At 43.2% G+C, this 25,636-nt stretch overlaps 1 protein-coding gene across 5 annotated transcripts in view; it reads left to right on the top strand.

Moving 5' to 3' along the window:
- PDLIM5 (PDZ and LIM domain 5) overlaps positions 1–25,636 on the top strand; it is a 207,458-nt gene that overhangs the window by 9,929 nt on the left and 171,893 nt on the right. For all 5 annotated transcript variants that reach the window (XM_040418165.1, XM_040418167.1, XM_040418168.1 and 2 more), the window contains exon 2: positions 4,636–4,783. In XM_040418165.1, the coding sequence (XP_040274099.1) occupies positions 4,688–4,783 (96 nt within the window). In that variant the 5' untranslated portion in view covers positions 4,636–4,687. The remainder of the gene's footprint in view (positions 1–4,635; positions 4,784–25,636) is intronic.

A 25,636-nucleotide genomic window follows, 5' to 3' on the forward strand; every position in this document is an offset into this window, starting at 1 on the left:
ACAGAAAATTGAAAAAGTTATGGTTATGACTGTTTGTCCACCATTGACTTTTCAGCAGCAGATCTTGCTACTGACAATGATTTAGGTGTCCACACCAAGGATCCTATTACCCAATGACCGGCAGATTATCGCTAAGGACTAAGGAGCGATGCCCAAACATTGCCTTAAGAGGCCTTTAAAGCGTACCGGAGTTTAAAAAAAAAAGTTTGCATAATGCATGTGATTCTTTGTACAATCAGAACTGTGAAGGAACAGGTCTTTTGTTGGCTTCCCTAAAGTTTTTTTCAGCCACATTATTCCCCATTTCAGCTGCAAAGCTAAATGCATTTCACTCAGAAGCAGGGGGTGTGTCTCCCTTCTGTGAAATCTGCCAGCACTGTACTGCTGTGACGTCCTTTCACTTACTTCCCACTATGTTGGTTTTCAGCTCCAGAGCTTACAGAACGGATAATAAGGGGGAGATCTCACAGAAAGGCCTCTTTCACACTACCGTTTTTTGTTTCCGTTTTGCGGGCCGTTTTTTGTGTTCCGTATACGGAACCATTCATTTCAATGGGTCCGCAAAAAAAACGGAATGTACTCCGTATGCATTCCATTTCCGTTTTTCCGTTCCGTTGAAAGATAGAACATGTCCTATATTTGGCCGCAAATCACGTTCCGTGGCTCTATTAAAGTCATTGGGTCCTCAAAAAAAACGGAATGCATACGGAAATGCATCCGTATGTCTTCCGTATCCGTTCCCATCTATTGAAAATGTTATGCCCAGCCCAATTTTCTCTATGTAATTACTGTATATGCCATACGGAAGAACGGAACCAAAACGGAACAACGGATCCATGAAAAACGGACCGCAAAACACTGAAATAGCCATACGGTAGTGTGAAAGGCCAAACACAGGAGGCTCCTGTGATGTACAGAAGCAGTGTAGAAGCGGTTCTGTTTCAGGCTCAGGATCTCAGCTAGCTCCGACACTCCCCCCTTCTCTGCTATCTCCTGGATTTTACCTGACAACAGGCAGTGGAAGTGAGACCCTATTTGCCATGACTTTATAGCTTTTATTTTATTTTTTTCAGGTGGATGCAGGCAGATTTTTTAACTGAAGTGATTTAGAAATTTGCTAGTTACGCCATTCTCTACTAAATGAAATTATGTGAAAGTACAGTCACTCTTTAAGTCTCTTTATAGATGAAATGGGGCAAATGGACTGTAGACTATTGTGTACTCACAGCTTACCTAGCATTCTGTGGTAGTTAGGTTTAATTATATTGAGTAAACGCTTCTTAAAACTTTAAAGTAGTCTTTGATGTACTGAAACTAGAGCCAAACCCCATAAGCCATAACGTGGACCGCTAATCCTTTATCTTTACACAGTATATATTGTAGTGTACAGGTGCACTAAGTATTTATTTTCTTTTTTTTTATTATTTAAAAAAAATAATATATAGATAAAAGAGAAGAAATAAATCTGTTTCGCATTTTTGGGTTCCTCATAGATTGTAAGCTCTTGCGAGCAGGGTCCTCATATCTCTTGTAATTATTGACTTGTCTATTGCTATGGTAGGGTACTTTCACATTGCGTTAGGCTACTTTCACACTTGCGGCAGAGTGATCCGACAAGCAGTTCCGCCCAGGCCAGTTGATACTAGTCGTGACGTCACTGGGCCAGCGGTAAACAGTGAGAAGGCCGCGGAGTTGCTGGAGCGCCGCTGCTGTCTCAAACATCTGATCGACGGGGGTCCCGGGTGTCGGACCCCTGTCGATCAGATGCTGATGATCTATCCAGAGGATAGATCATCAGTTTAAACAAACTGCAGAACCCCTTTAAGTTTTTCCCTTAGTTGCAGCTATTTAAAAATTTACAATATGAGGACCTTCTCAAGATAGCTCCTCTGCCAGTTCTCTGAGGCCAAAACTGCTTTCCCTCACTTCCCATACACACTTGCTGTAGCCAGCAGCTCCCGGCCAGCCAATCAGATTAGATTACTGAGAGACACGCCTCCTCACTCTGAAGCCTAATGCAGACATGCAGTGTGAAGGACCACCCCTCTGTCTTCTGTTTATACTTAAGGGAAGACGGAGAAGCCATAGCAACGGTCTTTAAAGGGCTTCTGTCACTCCACTAAAGTCGTGTTTTTTTTTTTTTTTGCTACTTCTAATCCCTATACTGCGATATATCAATACATAATGTTATTAATCATTTTGGTTCAGTAGTTAATTCAAAAAACTGTGTTTTATCATATGCAAATTACCTGTCTACCAGCAAGTAGGGCGGCTACTTGCTGGTAGCAGCCGCATCCTCCTTTCATAATGACTCCCACCTCCTCATGTTGATTGACAGGGCCAGCGAATGCGCTTGTTCTCTGGCTGGCCCTGTCTGCATTCAGGTACGGCACAGGCGCCAGATTTTATCTTCAGCAGGCGCACTGAGGGGAGGACGCTCGCTCGGCCGCTCCATCCTCAATGCGCCTGCGCCGGGTGTAGATGTGACATCATCTGCGCAGGCGCATTGAGGAACGAGCGGCCGAGCGAGCATCCTCCTTTCAGTGCGCCTGCGCCGACTGAAGACCGGTACGGCGAAGGCGTGAGATTTAAAACGCAGACAGGGCCAGTCAGAGGATGAGCACATTTGCTGGCCCTGTCAATCAACATGAGGAGGGGGCGTTTGCATATTAATGAGGAGGAGGGGGCGTTTGCATATGATTAAATGTTAGTTTTTTGAATTAACTATTGAACCAAAATGATTAATAACATTATGTATTGATATATCTCAGTATAGGGATTATAAGTAGCCCAAAAAAAAAAGACTTTAGTGGAGTGACAGAAGCCCTTTAAAGGGAGCAGTGAAAAGGGACAGAGGGCATTAATGAAAGCTGTTATTATAAGGGAATTACAGATCTTTTGAAAATCATTGACAGACTAACTCGGGTATACATGCCTAGCTCTAATAAACTAGCAAATAAATTAAAAATATGACCGTTATCCTTTAACATTCCATGCAATGTATTAGGTAGCTGGACGGAAAAGAAGGTCCTGTCGACAAGACTTTGTTTTACGTCCTGCGTAACCAAAACTAGACTGATCCGTTCTGTTTGCCCGTAGACTTCTATTATGACAGATCAAAATGGGATGCCTCTAAAGGTTTCAGTTTTGAATTCACGCTGATGTGAATCCGCCCTTACACTGCCAGATAATTGCTAACCAGCGTTAATATGAACACTTGTTACCAATGATGTGGCCGACTATCTGCCTCTCTAATACACCCTTTACATAGAGAAAACTATCAATGACTGATAACACCTCCCCGTAGACAATGAAGTCAGGAATAGCAGAGATTTAAATGTATAATTTGCAACTTGTACGGAATCTATTCCCCAAAAGCTACAGATCAGTCTGCTCAGCTTTTCTGCCCTATAACATGCTGCCTGCAGATTGCACTGTATTTCATGTTGACCCTTCCTCTTTAGGCCCCCTGCACACGATCAGGATTGCGTGCGGATTTTCCGCGCGGATTTGCGTGCGGAAAATCCGCACCGTAGGTCATGTCCATTGTATTCTATGAGAATTTGAAATTCTCAATGCACACGATGCGGATTTTTTCCGCGCGGATTTTGACCTGCGGTGCGGATTTTAAAATCCGCGACATGTCAATTAATTTTTTTTTTCCTGACCGGATTTTCTTCATTCACTTAGTGAAATCCGCATGCGGAAAATCCGCACCGAATCCGCACCAAATCCGCACGCAAATCCGTATGCAAATCCGCACCAATTAATGCGGATTGACCGCACAGATTTGCCTGCGAACACCTGCGGATTTCAGTGCGGATTCTCCGCACATGAATCCTGAACGTGTGCATGTACCCTTAAGTGGAATTGGAAAAAAAATGCTATTCTGCAATAGTTGTACAGGTTTCATATTTACAGCATTCGCTGTACACTAAAAGTGATGCATTTCCATTATTCTGTGGGTCGGTATGATTAGAGATATCAAGTTTATATAATTGTTATATTTTAATACTTATAAAAACATAATTATTCTGTGGAGCTGTAAGGGTTTTTATTTTTTATTTTTTTTAACTTTGTTTTTAATCACCCTAGAAGTCTTGAACATGCTATTGCTAGATCACTTACCGGTATACCATAGTATTTAATCAAAAATATTGCAGTGTATGGTAAAATTGCTATGTCCTTCTATGTTTCTTTACTATATCAGTTCTTAGGCCCTAGTGATCAGCTCCTGAATGGAGAGAGGTATTTGGCTCCCTGCGCTGTCTATATAGTACAGATATCTGATAAATGCCCCCAGATTTGAACTTTGGCAGACACTTCTGTATAATCTTAGTATTATTGTAGAAAACCTCTGATTGCTTAGAAGTTCATACAATGTAAATGCATACATGGATGCTTTGAGCCTTACAGAGTGGCTGTCCATATCTGCCTACCTACCCCCATTAAATGATAAGAGTTTGCTGTATGCAGATATCCTGTACGTGTTGTCTAAATGGCGACAGTCTCTGAATCATATTCTTGGGCACCTGGTGTATTTCTTCATGGGGAATTAGCCTTGTACTGTAGTGAACAAGGCAGAGGAGTCAGTGCTTCGTTTTTTTAAAAATCTTTTCCCTCTTTATTTTGCAGTTTGCTGACCATATCCGGTATTTGGAACTTCTATTTGTAAGCTTAAAACACAATGAGCAACTTCAGTGTGTCACTGGTAGGCCCATCTCCATGGGGATTCAGGCTTCAAGGTGGCAAAGACTTCAACATGCCGCTGACCATCTCCAGGGTAAGCATATGTAATTGCTGTGTGCATCATGAATCGGCCGTTAGAGCTAGCCTTACAGTCACACGGCGGCTCAGTGGTTAGCATTGAGGTCCTGGGTTCCAATCCAACCAAGGACGACATCTGCATGGAGTCTGTATGTTCTCCCTGTGTTTGCCTGGGTTTCCTCCATGTACTCCAGTTTCCTCCCACACTACAAAGACATACTGATAGGGAATGCAGATTCTGAGCTCCATCGGAGCTCCATGCTGTGGAATATGTCAGCGCCATATAAGTGAGTATAATACACGCTGATATAAATATGGCCATATACAAGACTGTATTTATACATTTCTTTTTAGGTTATCAAGTTTTTCTGAGGCTACTTTCACACCTGCGTTAGGTGCGGATCCGTCTAGTATCTGCACAGACGGATGCGCACCTATAATGCAAACGCTTGTATCCGTTCAGAACGGATCCGTTTGCATTACCATGCATTTTTTTTGTTCATGATAATGCAAACGGATTCGTTTTTACTTACACTGAAAGTCAATGGGAGGCGGTTCCATTTTCAATTGCACCATATTGTGTCAGTGAAAACGGATTCGTCCCCATTGACTTACATTGTAAGTCAGGATGGATCCGTTTGGCTCCGCATCGTCAGGCGGACATCAAAACGCTGCAAGCAGCGTTTTAGTGACCGTCTAAAGAATGCAACGGAGACCAAGCGCAGCCAGATTGATGCATTCTGAACGGATCCTTAGCCTGGTTACACACGGGCGTTGCGGATTGGGGCCGGATGCGTTCAGGGTGCGTTCAGTGAAACTCGCACTATTTTGCAAGCAAGTTCAGTCAGTTTTGTCTGCGGTTGCGTTTAGTTGTTCAGTTTTTTCCGCACGGGTGCAATGCGTTTTGATGCGTTTTTCACGCGCGTGATAAAAAACAGAATGTTTACAAACAACATCTCTTAGCAACCATCAGTGAAAAACGCATCGCACCCGCACTTGCTTGCGGATGCAATGCGTTTTTCACGCAGCCCCATTCACTTCTATGGGGCCAGGGCTGCGTGTAAAACGCTGAATATAGAACATGCTGCGATTTTCACGCAACGCAGAACTGATGCATGAAAAACAACGCTCATGTACACAGACCCATTGAAATGAATGGGTCAGGATTCAGTGCGGGTGCTATGCGTTCACGTCACGCATCGCACCCGCACGGAAAACTCGCTCGTGTGAAAGGGACCTTATCCATTCAGAATGCATTGGCCCTGAAACGGATCTCACAAGCGGACCCAGAAACGCCAGTGTGAAAGTAGCCTAAGATGTCACCTGAAACCATTGTTGCACTTTAAGCCTTTGTGGGAGACTTTTTTGTTATTTTCATATTGATGGCGAAAGGGTTGGATGTTTGGGCAGTCCCACCACATGTTGGTCATGTATCCTTTGAGAGAGTGGCATCTCCAACATTTGTCAGATTGTGTGGTATTGAAGATTTGGTCCCTTTAAATATCGCAACAATATTATTATTTTTTTAAATTTTTATTTTTTGTATATTTGATCTTTTGTTTCCCCTACACTCCTACAATTCTATTACAAATGACAGGTAGATCTGGATTTACTGTTGATCATGGAGGTCAGCGTAAAAGGTGCGATCAAGGACAAAGTGAATCATTCATTGTTCGATTGCTGGACAATGATTGTGAACAAATATTTATTTGATTGTTGCCTGTGCAAATGGGCCTTAGGCCTCTTGCACACAAGTATTTTCTTTCCGTGTTTTTTTGGGGACCGTATACAGAACCATTCCTTTCAATGGTTTCTCCAAAAAACCTGAAGGTACTCCGTGTGCATTCCATTTCCGTTCCGCAAAAAAATAGAACATGTCCTATTAGTCTGCATTACGGACAAGGATAGTAACTGTTCTATTAGGGGCCAGATGTTCCATTCCGCAAAGTATGGAATGCACACAGACTGCATCTGTATTTTTTGCGGATCCGTTTTTTTTTGCGGACGGCAAAATACATACGGTCGTGTGCAAGAGGCCTTAAAGGGGTTTTCCTAGATGTTATTACTGATGTGATGACCTATCCTCACAAAATTCATGGAGCTGGGAAACCCTTTTAACCCCTTAAGGACCGGGCTCATTTTCACCTTAAGGACCAGGCCATTTTTTGGAAATCTGACCAGTGTCACTTTAAGTGCTAATAACTTTAAAACGATTTGACTTATCCAGGCCATTCTGAGATTGTTTTTTCGTCACATATTGTACTTCATGACACTGGTAAAATGAAGTAAAAAAAATTACTTTTTTTGCACAAAAAAATACCTAATTTACCAAAAATTTGGAAAAATTTGAAAATTTCAAAGTTTCAGTTTCTCTACTTCTGTAATACATAGTAATACCCCAAAAAATTGTGATGACTTTACATTCCCCATATGTCTACTTCATGCTTGAATTGTTTTGGGAATGATATTTTATTTTTTGGGGATGTTATAAGGCTTAGAAGTTTAGAAGCAAATCTTGAAATTTTTCCGAAATTTACAAAAACTCAATTTTTAGGGACCAGTTCAGGTTTGAAGTCACTTTGCGAGGCTTACATAATAGAAACCACCCAAAAATGACCCCATCTAAGAAACTACACCCCTCAAGGTATTCAAAACTGATTTTGCATACATTGTTAACCCTTTAGGTGTTGCACAAGAGTTATTGGCAAATGGGGAGGAAATTTGAGAATTTGATTTTTTTGTCTAATTTTTCATTTTAACCCATTTTTTCCACTAACAAAGCAAGGGTTAACAGCCAAACAAGACTGTATCTTTATTGCCCTGACTCTGCTGTTTACAGAAACACCCAATATGTGGCCGTAAACTACTGTACGACCACACAGCGGGGCGTAGAGTGAAAGGTGCGCCGTTTGGTTTTTGGAGGGCTGATTTTTATGGACTGGTTTATTTACACCATGTCCCATTTGAAGCCCCCTGATGCACCCCTAGAGGAGAAACTCCCTAAAAGTGACCCCATCTAAGAAACTACACCCCTCAAGGTATTCAAAACTGATTTTGCATACATTGTTAACACTTTATGTGTTGCACAAGAGTTATTGGCAAATGGAGATGAAATTTGAGAATTTCATTTTTTTGCCTAATTTTCAATTTTAACCCATTTTTTTCACTAACAAAGCAAGGGTTAACAGCCAAACAAAACTGTATCTTTATTGCCCTGACTCTGCTGTTCACAGAAACACCCCATATGTGGCTGTAAACTACTGTACGGCCACACAGCGGGGCGTAGAGTGAAAGGTGCGCCGACTGTTTTTTTGATGTCCCATTTGAAGCCCCCCTGATGCACCCCTAGAGTAGAAACTCCATAAAAGTGACCCCATCTAAGAAACTACACCCCTCAAGGTATTCAAAACTGATTTTACAAACTTTGTTAACCCTTTAGGTGTTGCACAAGATTTAATGGAAAATAGAGACACAATTTCAAAATTTCACATTTTTGGCAGATTTTCCATTTTAATATTTTTTTTCCAGTTACAAAGCAAGGGTTAACAGCCAAACAAAACTCATTATTTATGGCCCTGATTCTGTAGTTTACAGAAACACCCCATATGTGGTCGTAAACCGCTGTACGGGCACACGGCAGGGCGCAGAAGGAAAGGAATGCCATACGGTTTTTGGAAGGCAGGTTTTGCTGGACTGTTTTTTTGACACCATGTCCCATTTGAAGCCCCCCTGATGCACCCCTAGAGTAGAAACTCCAGAAAAGTGACCCCATTTTAGAAACTACGGGATAGGGTGGCAGTATTGTTGGTACTAGTTTAGGGTACATATGATTTTTGGTTGCTCTATATTACACTTTTTGTGCGGCAAGGTAACAAGAATTAGCTTTTTTGGCACCGTTTTTTTTTTTTGTTATTTACAACATTCATCTGACAGGTTAGATCATGTGGTAATTTCATAGAGCAGGTTGTCACGGACGCGGCGATACCTAATATGTATTACATTTTTTTAATTTATGTAAGTTTTACCCAATGATTTCATTTTTAAAACAAAAAAAAGTTTTAGTGTCTCCATAGTCTAAGAGTCATAGTTTTTTCAGTTTTTGGGCGATTATCTTAAGTAGGGTCTCATTTTTTGCGGGAGGAGATGACTGTTTGATTGGCACTATTTTGGGGTGCATATGACTTTTTGATCGCTTGCTATTACACGCTTTGTGATGTAAGATGACAAAAAATTGCTTTTTTTACACTGTTTTTTTTTTTTTTTTTTTTTTTACGGTGGTCACCTGAGGGGTTAGGTCATGTGATATTTTTATAGAGTCGGTCGATACGGACGCGGCAATACCTAATATGTGTACTTTTTTTTTATTTATGTAAGTTTTACACAATGATTTCATTTTTGAAACAAAAAAAATTATGTTTTAGTGTCTCCATAGTCTAAGAGCCATAGTTTTTTCAGTTTTTGGGTGATTATCTTAAGTAGGGTCTCATTTTTTGCGGGATGAGATGACTGTTTGATTGCTACAATTTTGGCGTACATGCGACTTTTTTGATCACTTTTATTACCTTTTTTTGGGAAGTAAGGTGAGCAAAATTTCAATTTCATCATAGTTTTTTATTTTTTATTTTTATGGCGTTCACCGTTCGGGTAAAGTAACATGACCGTTTTATAGATCAGGTCGTTACGGACGCGGCGATACCAAACATGTGTAGGGAATGTTATTTTTTTTAATTTTTAATCAGTGATAAATGTGTTTTTTGATTTTTACTTTTTCTTCACTTTTTTCACTTTTTTTTTTTTACCCAGATCCACTTGGTTCTTGAAGATCCAGTGGGTCTGATGTCTGTATAATACAGTACAGTACAATATATATTGTTCTGTACTGTATTTTACTTACACTGAACAGATCTATGCTTTCAGCACAGATCTGTTCAGCACCATGGACAGCAGGACGCCTGAGAGGCGTCCTGTTGCCATGGGAACCTTCCCCGTATGCTCAGAACTGCGCAGACGGGGAAGGGTAAGGATGGGATCTGGCGGGGGGCTGTCTGGGAGCTCTCTCCCTCTCCATCGGGGGGCTGCAAAGGCACAGCAGACCCCCGATCGGAGAGGGAGGGAGCTCCCTCTTACTGTTAACTTTTTCCATACAGCGGTCCGTACGGACCGCTGTATGGAAAGGGTTAAACGGCTGACATCGCATCACCGATGTCAGCCGTTTATACCAGGGTGCCAGCAATGTGCTGGCACCCTGGTATACCCACTCTACACCAACGATTATTCAATGGGAGGCGGGCGGGGGATCGCGATCCCGCCTGCCGCACCGCCCGCCTCCCGCACCGCCCCCACCGCCCGCAACACCCCCCCTGCACCTCCCACCGGGCTAAAATCATTCAGAGGTGCAGGGGGGGGTGATAAAAATATATTTTCGGCACACTAAAGTTTCTGATCGCCGCGGTCAGGGACCGCAGCGATCAGAAACAGCAGAAAGCGCAACAAACCGCAGGTCTGAATTGACCTGCGGTTTGTTGCGATCGCGGACATGGGGGGGTCACGGGACCCCCCCGCGCATTTAGCCGAGGTGCCTGCTCAATGATTTGAGCAGGCACCTTGTTCCGATCACAGCCGGCCGGGCGGCAGTGATCGGAACAACACATGACGTACCGGTACGTCATGTGTCCTTAAGGACTCGGGAAACATGCCGTACCCATACGTCATGTGTCCTTAAGGGGTTAAAATGCCATTAAAATAGATCACTTAGAAATGTTCTGCTCACTTGTTTGTAGATTATTATAATGACTTTCATCATAAGACTGCAAATGTCTGAAGAGCCCCCATCATTCTTGTAAGACAAGACTAACTGGTATAAGTGGACCAGACACATAAAATACCTCTCTTCATTGACTCTTGCATAAACCCATGTTCATTTCAAAATGGAGAATGAGTGAAGCAGATGGCGCAGACTATGAGAAACAGAGGACTGGTCAATTTAATGCTAATGCAAATACTTGGATTTTTAAAAAGGACCTTTGGTGTGTGTGTGTGTGTGTTTTTATTTTTTTATATTCTAGATAAACACCTTTACTTGCGGGGAACCCTCTGCTGATGCTGCCACCCTGCCTGTTTTTTTTTTATTTTTTTAAATATGGCTTCTGTGCCCCCACTGCAGTTTTATCACTCATTATGTTAAGGCCTCCTGTACACGACCGTTGTTTTGGTCCACATCCGAGTCGCAGTTTTTGCGGCTCAGATGCGGACCCATTCACTTAATTGGGGCCGCAAAAGATGCGGAGAGCACTCTGTTTGCTGTCCGCATCCGTTGCTCTGCTCCGTGGCCCCGCAAAAAAAATATAACCTGTCCTATTCTTGTCCGTTTTGCTGACAAGAATAGGCAGTTATATCAATGGCTGTCCGTGCCGTTCCGCAAATTGCGGAACGCACACGGACGCCATCTGTGTTTTGCGGATCTGCAATTTGCAGACCACAAAACACACAACGGCCGGGTGCTCCTCCTACTGGTAAGTGACAGGTCTGTGCTATAGGCAATGCGCCGCACAGACCTTTCACTTACCAGTAGGAGAAGCACCTGGCCGGTCACAGACATCGCAGCTCGCAGGTAAGTATAATGCTTCTAAAAATTGCTAAGTAACCATGGCAACCAGGACTGCAGTAGCGTCTTGGTTGCCATGGTTACCGATCGGAGCCCCAGCGATTAAACTGGGACTCCGATCGGAACTCTCCACTGCCACCAATGATGGGGGAACGTGATTTTAACTGGGGGGGGAGATGTGAGGCCGCACTGCCCACACCAATGATGGGGGGGGGGGATTCATGGCGTGATTTTAACTGGGGGGGAGAGGGGAGGCCGCACTGGCCAACCAATGAATATAATATTGGGGAGGGAGGGGGTCTGCCCCCTCCTGCCTGGCAGCACCTGATCTCTTACAGGGGGCTATGATACGCACACAATTAACCCTTTAGGTGCGGCACCTGAGGGGTTAATTGTGCGGATCACAGCCCCCTGTAAGATATCGGGTGCTGCTAGGCAGCAGGGGGCAGTCATGTACACAGTTCGTAGGATATTCTAACTTGAAGCGTCCCCATCACTATGGGAACGCCTCTGTGTTAGAATATACTGTTGGATATGAGTTTCACGATCTAACTCAAATCCGATGGTATATTAACTCCTGACTTTACATTGAAAGTCAATGGGGGACGGATCCGTTTGCAATTGCACCATATTGTGTCAACGTCAAACTGATCCGTCCACATTGACTTGCATTGTAAGTCAGGACAGATCCGTTTGGCTCCGCACGACCAGGCGGACACCAAAACTACTTTTTTTTTTTTTTTTTTTTTTTTTCATGTCCGTGGATCCTCCAAAAATCAAGGAAGACCCACGGACGAAAAAACGGTCACGGACCAACGGAATCCCGTTTTGCGGATCGTGAAAAAATACTGTCGTGTGCATGAGGCCTAATACTGAGCATCGGTACAGGGAGGAGGAGACGCCAGGGTTTCTCAGTGGCCGTCTCCTTCTCCCTGGCTGTGCCGCGGTCCAATCACAGCAGAGAGCATCACAGCCAGGGAGGAGGTTTATTTATTTATTAATTATTATTATTTTTTTCCCTCCCTGCTGTGAAGGTATTTTATCTAAACCACAAAAAAAAAAGGAAAAAACGTGAAAGGTCCTCTTGAAGCTAGTTTCACATTTGTGGCACAGCTCTCAGGCAGGCTGTTCCGGCACTATAATGGGGTTCGGCGGAGATCTGGCAGCTACCTAGCAAATATGCCGGGATTCGGCTGGAAAAAAAACACTGCATACAACAGTTTTTTCAGCCGACTCCCGCCACTCTATGCCAGAACAGCCTGCCGGAGGCTGTGCTGGAAATTTGAAATAAGGCGGTAAGCCTACCTTTTATTAGGCAGAACCGCTCTTGTCAATGGGCTTTGCCGAGTATTATAGCTCGGCTCCATCCAACTGAATGCAGTGCAGTACCAGCACAAACCATGAACTAGGGTTGTTCCGTTTCTTTACAAGAAAAGGGGCTTTTTATCTCGGACAACGACTTTAAGCTAAACAATTTCTGGTCTTCTAATCTGACGTTCTTCTTGATTCTCCTAGCAGTTTGTTGATTAGACACAGTGGCCAATATACAGTGTCAAGCCAAGTATCCCCCTGCAGTGGACTATTAGATCATTGAAAGAACTATACAAATTGCCCTAATATTCAGTAATACTGGGAACAGAATGAAGCTAATTCCATGGAAAAAAATGTGTACAATTTTCTTTCTGTAGACCCCTAATACAACTGTATCTGGGAGAAAGGGTTTTCTGTATCCAGCTTTCACTAATAAGTGGCATAGGTTTTGTTTGGTTTGTCATTATCTGGCTCCCAAGGGGGATTCATTTCCAGATGCAGACGCAGAAAGCGTAGGAAGGAGAGGAAATTGGTGGGAGCCCTGTGTAGTAACAGGAAGGATGAGAACACCGAGCACTAAGACTGCAATCAGAAGAAGCATGGAAAGATCTGTCAGTGCTGGCTAATTTCACAATCAGCATTTTTTCCATGTACAGGGCTCATAGCACAGATGGCCCAAGATATAACTTGGGCGCTTTAGTGATCTTAAGTCTAAAGGTGCATTTAGACGGGGCAATGTGAAGCTGATTGTCGGGAAGAAAGCATTTAAATGCAGCGATCCCCTCCACAGTATGAGGACAAGGGATCGCTATTGCGATTGCTCGTCCTCATACTGTGGAGGTGATTGCTGCATGTAAATGCTTCACATATTCAGGCGACTATATGCGGTCTACAAATGACAGATGACCGGATGTGTGCGTAGAAATGCCTATTTTCTGCAGTTGCGCACAAGAATAGGACATGCTATATCTTTTTGGGGGGCTATTCGCATCTTTTGCGGCCCCATTGAAATTAAAAGGTCTGCATCCGTTCTGCAAAATTGCAGAACGGATGCAGACACCTAAATCTGGTCGTCTGAATGAGCCCTTAGACTTAGATCACTAAGGCTCCATTCAGACGTCCGCAACGTGTTTTGCGGATCCGCAAAACACGGAAAGCGGCAATTTGCGGACCGCACATTGCCGGCACTAATAGAATATGCCTGTTCTTCCCCGCTATTGCGGAACAGAAGTGTGGATCCGCAGTTCCGTGTCCGGGCAGCTCAAGTTGCATCTTTTTTGCCTTGAGCCCAGTTTAAGAGAAAATTGCTGATAGTGAAACTATAATTTTGGTGCCTGTACGAATGACAAGATCACAGATGAACAAGCATTTCGCTCGTTCATTGGGTGATCGGCGTCACCTTTACACTGGCAGATTGTCGAGAACGGGTGTTCGCAGGACCATTTGTTCCCGATAATCTGGCTGATTATTGCACCTTAAAGATCTAGGAGCCAAATTTTACTTTTTAGTTGCCAAATTAAAAGTCCACATTGTAACATGTAAAATAAAGAAAGCTCCTTCACTTGTACATCTACACTTCAAATTGACTGACAATGGACTGATGGCCAAACTGAATGGTTTACAGAAAGTAACATGCTCTGTTCTGGTTTTCTGCAGCCGCCACTAGAGGGAGCTTTCTGTACACTGGTTCCTCAGGTTGCTATTGTCACTAGGCTACTTTCACACTTGCGGCAGTGTGATTCAGTTTTTTGGGCTGGAGATAAAACGTAGCATGCTATGGTTTTATCTTTTGCCTGATCAGTCAAAAAGACTGAACTGAAGACATCCTGATGTATCCTGAACGGATTACTCTCCATATAGAATGCATGGGTATATGCCTGATTAGTTATTTTCCGGTATAGAGCCCCTGTGACGGAACTCTATGCCGGAAAAGAAAAACGCAAGTGTGAAAGTACCCTTTAAAACCTGCAGGTCTACTGCATGTATGATCGACTGGAAGATCCAAGCACGCAGAATGGGCATGTCATTGGTAAAATACCTGCATTGGCTGTTTAGTAGCTTCTCTTTATAATACAATGCAGTACTACTCTGTACCCGTGCCAGGATGAGCTGATCCTTTAGGCACCAGGTAAGGGCAGGACCCTAAAGAAGCTTCTGTGCTGTACATAATACATGACGGGCAGTTTCCAGCAGTTATTTCTCTTAGGACTTGCTTTATCTCTCGGTTATGTGCTTATTCTTTAAGTTAACAGTTTTCCATGAAGTGAGTCGGAGGGGATACTTTATACTGTAGATTGAGCTCAGTAATAGCACAGTATGCAGTAAGCTCCCTCTAGAGGCATCCAGAATGTTATGTTTTAAGGGTGCAGGTACATCCACACAGGGTGGGTTTTTCTGCCAGGGTTCCGGTGGCAAATTTTGCAGTGGTTCTGCTGAAAATCCACAATATTACATGCAGATTTTTCTCCAGGTTTTATTGCATGTTTCTCACATTGAGAAGCTGGCAAGGGAGCATTGGCGGATCCACTGCAAGCGCAGGAGCTTATTAAGACCGGCATGTAAATGCCAGTCTTTAATAAATGACCCCCTATGAGTGAAAGCACCCGTCAGTTGGCAGCCACGTATAGTCAGATTGTACACTGCTCAAAAAAATAAAGGCAACACTTAAACAACACAATGTAACTCCAAGTCAATCACACTTCTGTGAAATCAAACTGTCCACTTAGGAAGCAACACTGAGTGACAATCAATTTCACATGCTGTTGTGCAAATGGGAGAGACAACAGGTGGAAATTATAGGCAATTAGCAAGACACCCCCAATAAAGGAGTGATTCTGCAGGTGGTGACCACAGATCACTTCTCAGTTCCTATGCTTCCTGGCTGATGTTTTGGTCACTTTTGAATGCTGGCGGTGCTTTCACTCTAGTGGTAGCATGAGACGGAGTCTACAACCCACACAAGTGGCTCAGGTAGTGCAGCTTATCCAGGATCGCATATCAATGCGAGCTGTGGGAAGAAGGTTTGCTGTGTCTGTCAGCGTAGTGTCAAGAGCATGGAGGCGCTACCAGGAGACAGGCCAGTACATCAGGAGACGTGGAGGAGGCCGTAGGAGGGCAACAACCCAGCAGCAGGACCGCTACCTCCGCCTTTGTGCAAGGAGGAACAGGAGGAGCACTGCCAGAGCCCTGCAAAATGACCTCCAGCAGGCCACAAATGTGCATGTGTCTGCTCAAACTGTCAGAAACAGACTCCATGAGGGCCCGACGTCCACAGGTGGGGGTTGTGCTTACAACCCAACACCGTGCAGGACGTTTGGCATTTGCCAGAGAACACCAAGATTTGCAAATTCGCCACTGGCGCCCTGTGCTCTTCACAGATGAAAGCAGGTTCACACTGAGCACATGTGACAGACGTGACAGAGTCTGGAGACGCCGTGGAGAACGTTCTGCTGCCTGCAACATCCTCCAGCATGACCGGTTTGGCATTGGGTCAGTAATGGTGTGGGGTGGCATTTCTTTGGAGGGCTGCACAGCCCTCCATGTGCTCGCCAGAGGTAGCCTGACTGCCATTAGGTACCGAGATGAGATTCTCAGACCTCTTGTGAGACCATATGCTGGTGCGGTTGGCCCTGGGTTCCTCCTAATGCAAGACAATGCTAGACCTCATGTGACTGGAGTGTGTCAACAGTTCCTGCAAGACGAAGGCATTGATGCTATGGACTGGCCCGCCCGTTCCCCAGACCTGAATCCAATTGAGTACATCTGGGACATCATGTCTCGCTCTATCCACCAACGTCACGTTGCACCACAGACTGTCCAGGAGTTGGCAGATGCTTTAGTCCAGGTCTGGGAGGAGATCCCTCAGGAGACTGTCCGCCACCTCATCAGGAGCATGCACAGGCATTGTAGGGAGGTCATACAGGCACGTGGAGGCCACACACTACTGAGCCTCATATTGACTTGGTTTAAGGACATTACATCAAAGTTGGATCAGCCTGTAGTGTGTTTTTCCACTTTAATTTTGAGTGTGACTCCAAATCCAGACCTCCATGGGTTGAAAAATTTGATTTCAATTTTTTGATTTTTGTGTGATTTTGTTGTCAGCACATTCAACTATGTAAAGTATTTCAGAAGAATATTTAATTAACTCAGATCTAGGATGTGTTATTTTTGTGTTCCCTTTATTTTTTTGAGCAGTGTATATTAGCTGGTTTCACTGTATATAATAGATCATTCACGCTGCTCATCACTAAAACAATACATGGACTTGCTCCTCATATTTATGTGCTTAAGTATGGCTACAAGCCGAAGTGAGGCATAACTTCCAATGGACTGTGGCTCATATGTTAAGTTTTACTAACCTATTTGTGTTCTAGGCTACAGTATTTTTGCTTGCAAGATCATATTGTTAAAGGCTTTTTTTTATTTTTTATTTTTTTTTATTGCAGACCTCGGGGTAATATACAAAAAATAAAAATCCTTACTGGAATCCTGGCACATTTATGTCTCACTACTATATATTGAAGCCATTGTTGCAGACATTATTTGAATAGAACACAGTAGGGTGTTGGCCTAATCTAGTGTTCAGTTCCTGTCCAGACAGCCTTCAGTGTATCCTGTTTTACCAGAGGGCAATTCCCTTTTGAAGAAATTCTGATTTTGTCATGTCAGAAGTTTGTGACTTAGGTTACTTTCCCACTTGTGTTGTGAAGAACCGGCAGCCAGTTCCGTCACCAGAACTGCCTGCCGGATCCGGAAATCTGTGTGCAAACGGATAGCATTTGTAGACAGATCCAGATGCGGCTCTGTCTAAGAAATGCATTGAATCACACGGATCCGGTATTTATTTTTGCATTTATTTTTATTTTTTTTAAAGGTCTGCGCATGAACAGACCGGAAAACCGGATTCGTTCGGTCGGATCTGGAATTCCAACAAATGTTCCAGACTTTTGGACGAAGAAAATACCGCAGCATGCTGCTGTGTTTTTTTCTGGCCTAATACCATAAGAGTGGCTGAACTGAAGACATCCTGATGTATACTGAACGGATTGCTCTCTATTCAGAATGCATTAGGATAAAGCTGATCAGTTCTTTTCCGGTATCGAGCCCCTAGGACGGAACTCCATACCGGAAAAGAATAACGCTAGTGTGAAAGTACCCTGTAGTTTTCAATGTAGATGTAGCTAAAAGATATCCTTCACAAGTGACCTGGGACTAGGAAGCAGGAACTTTATGTCTGTGGGCTTCAAAAATACATTGCCCTAAAGTCTGCTTAGATATCATACATGGTGATAGTTGGGTAGCTAAACCTTTTTATTATGCTACATTCATAATTTGCCTCCCCTTCATTAAAACAAAACGTAATGTAGCATATGGCATACATGACCATACAAAGGCACCATATGTTAACTTAAATGGATTTTCTGGGATTTTAAAAGGGTTGTGCCACAAAAGCAACATATCTTGTATCCACCAGATGAGGGATAAGCACCTGATGTGTGGGGTCCAACCACTTGCACCCCCACCGATAATGAGATAATGTGTCTTTATGGATTGAATATGAGGGAGGGGCATTGCTGTAGAGGGTAATGTTCAGTACATACAGTACCTGATTTATACAGGGTGACTTGGGGCCTATGAGTAACCCGCAGAGCATAAAGACAATTGTAAAGGGGTTGTCCATGTTTATTAGAAATTTGACTTATGCCAGCTAACTCTGGAAAATAATTTTTAAAAAAATGTACCCCCTCTTTCTCCTGCATAATTTTCTGCGAAGGTGTTCCAGACTTCATACCACTGCAGCAGTGATTTGTAGGTACCGTATATGCTACATGACTGCTGCAGCCAATCACTGTCCTCCAGTGATATAGGTTTCAAGGTCTGAGGACAGTGATTGGCTGCAGTGGTCATGTGTTCTATACCTGCATGTCACTGCTGCAGCCTGTAAACAAACTGCTGGAGGAGGACTGGACCACGGCGCAGTAGAAAGAGGCGAGTATATACTAATTATTATTATTTATTTTATTTAACTGTAGAGAACTTAAACGCAAGAAACCCTATAATTGTGCAACTAGATTTGTATGCTGACACAGTGCTTCCTTTGTGCAGCCGCTCATAGGGCTTGGCTTAAACATCTGAGAGTCTCAAATGAAAAGATGCTATTTGTGCAACAGCTGTAGACGCCCCTAACTGACGCTAGCAGATAAATCTCAGCAGAATCTTCTTTTTAGTCTTTTTTCCCTTTTAGGTCTGCTATTTAGATTGGGGATTTGCGGTTTGCTCCCCATTGTTTAGCCGATCCCAGGTGCACCCTCTTCTTTTTGAGACATCCCTGCAGAAGATGTACAGTATGGCTGATGTAAACTACCACCTATTTTACTCGTTAATTGAAATCTTAATTTATTTGATTGTCTAGAATTGACCTCCACACAGCTATTGGTGGGTGCCGCCAACCTTCTGTCCTTCCAGTCTCAAAAATATTGGTGGAGGACATGGAGTGCCCATTGACAGGCTGGGTAAATGTTACTAGAGGAGTGGACCAGTGAAGGAGCAAATTATGTGGCCACATAATGACTGAATACTTTACAATTCTGGTGACCAATATACCTGATGTCTTTTGGTGCTCCTGTGTTTTGTTTTTTTGGGGGAGGGGGGTGCATATACCATATGTTTGAACCAGTGGTTAGCTGATTTATTCTCCTTGCGGTAACGTACAAACTGAAAATTGAACAGTTTTTGCAGACTAAACCACAATGCAGTCTCCGATCAGACCTGTTCTGGAAACACGTTCGTCCTGTACATTGTACCTGCTGTTTTGGGTCACTTTCCAGTATAGGCCTTCATACGAATAACCCTGAATCTGACCATTATTTGACTTGTATCCTGAATGTGGTTTTCCCCCTCAGGAGGCCTTCTCTTTAAGGGGAGCCTGTCACCAGGACATTCATGTTAAACCAGGCAAAATGTCCTGTCGGACTAGCTGAGCTGAATGTAATGATACCTTTCACTTAGGGCTCATTCAGACGACCATATGTCTATGATAGAAATGCCTGTTTTTGTCCACAATTGTGGACAAGAATAGGACATGCTCTATCTTTTTGCGGGGCCACGGAACAGAAGTACAGATGGTGTGCTGTCCGCATTTTTTGCAACCCCATTGAAATAAATGGATCCTCATCCATTTTGCAAAATTTCAGAACAGATGCGGACACGTAAATACGGTTGTCTGAATGAGCCCTCAGTGATATGTTGCTTCATTCTGGAGATAAATGACAACTGAGCAGTTAAGTGCACCAAGGGTGGAGCCAGGCTGCTCTGTGCACCCTGTCTCCTCTTGCTTCCTGTGCCAGCCCCTCCCTCTCCTTCTTGATTGACACGGTCAGGTTACTGTGTAGTCATCTCGGCTAGTCCTGTCGGTGGTAACTTCCTAGTAATATCCACAACCAATCCTCATGTAACTGATTGGTTCGTTGCAGATTCTCCGCAAGCTCTGCAGTTATGGACATACTTAATCAGTGCACATCTTGCAGACCAGTTCTCTGTTAGCAGACAGGAAAATCCTCTTCAGTCTTCTCACTGTTCCCTTTTAATGAATTATCATGAAATCCTGGCAGGGAAATATGTATTGGTAGTGCGATTATTCTTGTTGAGTAATTATAAATGGTCTGCATATCTTTGAAGTCTTGGGAAGTACTCAAGAGTTCATGTTGTTGGCAGGAAACGATTAACAGTGGCTTTCCTAGAATTCTTGAGTATCTTTGTATGCAGCAGAGGAAGGGCATTTCTGATCATTCATTTCCTCTTATTATTTGGGATCCTGTCCCAGTAGTCTTTTAACCAATTGCAAGCTGCTATGAGCATTACTTTCTAACAGCTGCTTTGCAAATGTTTGTAAAGAAGAATGCGTGAATTGACGACATGAGGTTTATGTAGCAGTTTATAGCCATGAAATCTTTCAAGAATATAATATATTGTATTACTTGATGCAAAATGTATTTTGCTTCTATAAAACTTTTTGGCACATATTTACAAATCTTAAAGCGGAGGTAAACTAAGGCTACTTTCACACCTGCGTTTGGTGCGGATCCGTCTGGTATCTGCACAAACGGATCCGCACCTATAATGCAAATGCTTGGATCCGTTCAGAACGGATCCGTTTGCATTACCATTTTTTTTGTTCATGATAATGCAAACGGATCCGTTTTGACTTTACATTGAAAGTCAATGGGGGACGGATCCGTTTGAAGTTGACACAATATGGCTCAATTTTCAAACGGATCCGTCCCCATTGACTTGCATTGTAAGTCTGGACGGATCCGTTTGCCTCCGCACGGCCAGGCGGACACCCGAACGCTGCAAGCTGCGTTCAGGTGTCCGCCTGCTGAGCGGAGGACAAACGGTGCCAGACTGATGCATTCTGAGCGGATCCGCATCCACTCAGAATGCATTAGGGCAGTAAGGATGTGTTTGGGGCCGCTTGTGAGAGCCTTCAAACGGAGCTCACAAGCGGAGCCCCGAACGCTAGTGTGAAAGTAGCCTAAGACAGGCTGGCTTCATCTGCACCAGAGTTATCCTATTGGCCCAGGCTGGGTGATAGACCCTTTTGTCTAACTATGCCCACTATTGGTTTGCTTACTTTTGAGTTTATCTTTACACCAATTTTGTTGCATATTAGACCACACCTTTTCTATCAATCAGTGCCTCCCTATTGATACTAGGTGCAGAAATGTTTTTAAACCTAAATGCACCAAATTATGCCACTTCTTGGCACCGTTTCTTTTAGATGGACTTGCATTAGTAATGTGTATATTAGTAAATATATATACACACAGTCGAGTCACATTATTCTGACTGCTCCTATTTTCAACATCAGCAGCGCATGGCTCATAAAGGAAGTCATATGTCGTGAGTATATAAGGTGTGCTGTAGGCTGTCTGCACACATTTACCTATGACAGGAACGAGGGATAAGGGGTGATTTTATCAAAGTTGCAGAAAGAGATGATTATTGACTTTTGGACCAAGGGTGGCAGGATTTTAAGTTCTCCAGAAGTTTTAAAAATATATATTAAAAAATCATATAATGCCCTTTCCCATTTTTACATATAAACATAAATATTTAATAAAAAAATAAACATAATTAGCATCGCAGCGTGCGAGAATGTCAGTCTGAACTATTAAAATATAAAATAATTTATCCTGTGCGGTGAATGCTGTAAAGTGATATTTGTTTTTGATCACCTTGCTCCCTCTCAAAAAAAAAAAAAAAAAGAATAAAACTGACCTGTTTCATTCTGGGGAAATTACTTTGTATTTAACTGCTCATTTCAATATCAATAAACTCTGTGCACCCTTGCTCCTCCTACTTTCTTTGTCAGCCCCTCCCTCATTTTCATTGACATGACCTGATGAATGCTGACCAGACGATGACATCAGAAGTAGATAGATAAGGGCTCATTCACACGGCCGTAGGTGGGCCATTCCGTGCATTGCGGTCCCAATGCACTGGCAACCTCCGTACTACCGCCGGGATGAATCCAGATTCAACTTAAATGGGTCTGCATTTGTCCGTTCCACAAAAAGATAGAGCAAGTTCTATCTTTTTGCGGAACGGAAGTACGGAACAGAACCCCACGGAAGCACTTTGTAGTGTTCAGTTCTGTGATTCTGTTCCGCATCTCCGGATTTGCGGACCCATTAAAGTGAATGGGTCCGCATCCGTGATGCGGAATGCACACTGAACGGTGCCCGTGTATTGCAGATCCACAAATGCGGTCCGCAATATGGCAAGGGCCGCACACGTTCGTGTGCATGAGCCCTAAGAATGAACTCAGAAGTAATTATTTTTCAATGTCTTGACCGTCTCTGTGATGCACCTTTGTTTTGATGCTGCTAGGGCATGCTGTTGGTGAGGTTACCAATATAAAGGTCTGCAGTTCAGTTCCTATGATTCCTGTCCCTTTTGCAGTGCCCACTAAATATGCTTTATTTACTGCCCTGTATGTGAAATAAATTGCTCCTGAGGTCATGAGGGAAAGAACCAGGGAGCAGTGGCGATGACAGACACTTGATGTGTGACATGCCTTACATCAGGGAGGCAGGCATAACCACATGTTTAGAATATGGGATGTTGTGTAAGCAGGACACAAACATCAGAGGCATGTGACTGTGAGTAAGTAAGTGACTAATTTTACCATATGTAAACCATTTACATGTAATTTTTAAAGTCTTGGGAATCCCTGTTAATTTAGCTGATGGACTAATGTAATTTGCAGTACTACTACACCTTCTGAAAACCACTTTACAATAACGACCTTGTGTTATCTGCATAAAACATTTAGTGAATAAATTATTTGGCACTAATTCACAGCTATTGTAATGGGGAGAACAATTATGACTGGCTGTACATGGCAGGCCTTACTCGCCCATGGCGGCTATAAGCTGCACAATTTGGCTTTACTCTCATACTGTAGAGCTGCATTTGCAATTTTGCTGGTTAAATAGGATAGGTAGAATCGGAGGTCGCACTACATTTTTGAGGAGTATGAAATTTGCAGTAATTCAAATACATAATATATCGGCCTACACTTGCTCACATCTGCGTTTGGAGCCTCTGTTGCAGATTCTGTCTAAAGACCAGACAAAAAAGCCTCACATGCAGCACTTTTTTTTGGTCTGGTAAAAAAATAGGCTCGTAAATGGAAACTGAACAGACTCCATCATAGTTAGCGGGGTCTGTTCAGCTTCTTCCCTGTCATTTAGGCCGGGTTCACATGACATTTTTGCCATGTATTAATTGTTCACACAAACTTATATACATTAACAGACGCCATACTGTGGCATCTGTCACCATAGAATTCCATTGTGAGAAAAAAGCTACATTAGCCTACATGTTTTTGCTGGACTTTGCAGGATGGAAAAACATGGTACACTGCACTTTCCCATCCTGCAGAAGCCTACATTTTTTTACTATGGAACTCCCTGCTGATGGATGTCTTAGTATAGCATCTGTTGTGTATGTTGATCCTATGATAAAAACCCTTACGTGCCCGATCCAGCACTTCTGTTATTTTCGTTGTTCTGCTCCATTAGATGAGCAAAACAGAAATAAATTAGTGGCGATGTGAACGGCGCCTAAGAGGTGGGGATTTATGCAGGGGACCATTACTGGTCTAAATAACATCAAGCTAATATAGCAAAGTTATAAAGTCCAGTCCAATATGGCGGATCTTCCCTGTGCTTTACCACTTGGCTATAATAGCCTGTCTGCATTCACTACTCCGTGTAATATATGTGACTTATGTAGTGCACTGTGTGATAATCACACACTGCACTACATACATTACACACATCGTTACGTCACACGCTGCTGTCACCTTGTTCTGTGTCCATCTTCATGTCCGGGCCCAGTCTTTAGCTCCACCGCCGCCAGGGTCCTTGTGCAGCACGCCCGACACTCCATATTCAAACATTCCCCGGGAGCCAGACCCTCCTCCTTCCAGCGCCTGCTGACCCCCTCCACCTTTTAGCACCCACCGGCTTCCCCTGATACAGGACCTGTATTGCTCCTGTGCCCGCCCAAACTAACAAATGGCAAAGCTCCTTGCTGTCCGGAGCTTTGTTATTGGTTACAGCGGGCACAGGCAGCATCTCTGTGCTGCTTGTGCCGTTCACAGCATGCCATACGCTGATGAAAACCAGGGAAAAGTCTATGGCTAATTTCACACTCGCGTTTTGTGCGGATCCTGTCATGGGCGGATCCGTTCAGATAATACAACCGTCTGCATCAAACGGATTTGTTTGTATTATCTTTAACATAGCCAAGACGGATCCGTCCTAAACAGCATTGAAAGTCAATGGAGAACGGATCCGTTTTCTATTGTGCCAGATTGTGTTAGTGAAAACACTGGCGTTTTGGCTTTCCGTTTGTGAGATCCGTTCAGGGCTCTCACAAGCGGTTCAAAACGCATCAGTTTGCATTCCAATGCATTCTGAATGGAAAAGGATCTGCTCAGAATGCATCAGTTCAGTCTCCATTCCGGAGTCCGTCTGATAAAACTGAGCCAAACGGATCCGTCCTGGCACACAATGTAAGTCAATGGGGACGGACGTCTGGGTAGAATAATATGTGTATGGCTTCTATGGCAGGTTGCTGACAGTACCTAATAAAAAGATCTGCTGCTTAGACACTGGATCTTGAAATGCGTATAACAATTCTATCGAGTTTACAAATGGTGTTGAGTGAATATATCTTACCATCATGTGTCTACAGCTGCTTTGCAGACAATTTTGTCTTCATAGTCATTGTCTCCTCATTTTTGCAAACCTACCAAATGCATTTGAGTATGGGACAGAGGGAAGGGCGTATAACTGCATTGGGATAATATAAGGTTTGGTGAAGCGCCAGCTCAATCAATACTAAATCCGTATTTGGTGCAGGAGAATATCAAATTGGATGTAGCAATAGTACTTGCTGTACCAGGTAGGGGTTTTTCCTTCTCCTCCCCTGCTGAGGTCGCTTATAGATGTTAGGCACAGACATCGTCCAGAATGTCACACAGGGACTTCCAAATCATCAGATGCTGTTTATTTAGAAAAGCTCAACACGTTTCGGGGAGTACACAGATCCCCTTCATCAGGAGCACAAGTACATACAACCTCTCCCCTTTTTATTTTATTTTATTTTTTTCCTTTCACTTATAACTGCATGATCAGACTACATGTATTTCTTGTTTGTAGTCTGTTGCCATGGAGACAGAGGCCTGCAAACAAACTGTAGACACAAAATGGTGGGGTATATATACACTGCTCAAAAAAACTAAGGGAACACAAAAATAACACATCCTAGATCTGAGTTAATTAAATATTCTTCTGAAATACTTTGTTCTTTACATAGTTGAATGTGCTGACAACAAAATCACACACAAAAAAAAATGGAAATCAAATTTTTCAACCC

Source organism: Bufo bufo, chromosome 2 (assembly GCF_905171765.1).
Source record: "Bufo bufo chromosome 2, aBufBuf1.1, whole genome shotgun sequence".
NCBI classification, from domain to species: domain Eukaryota; kingdom Metazoa; phylum Chordata; class Amphibia; order Anura; family Bufonidae; genus Bufo; species Bufo bufo.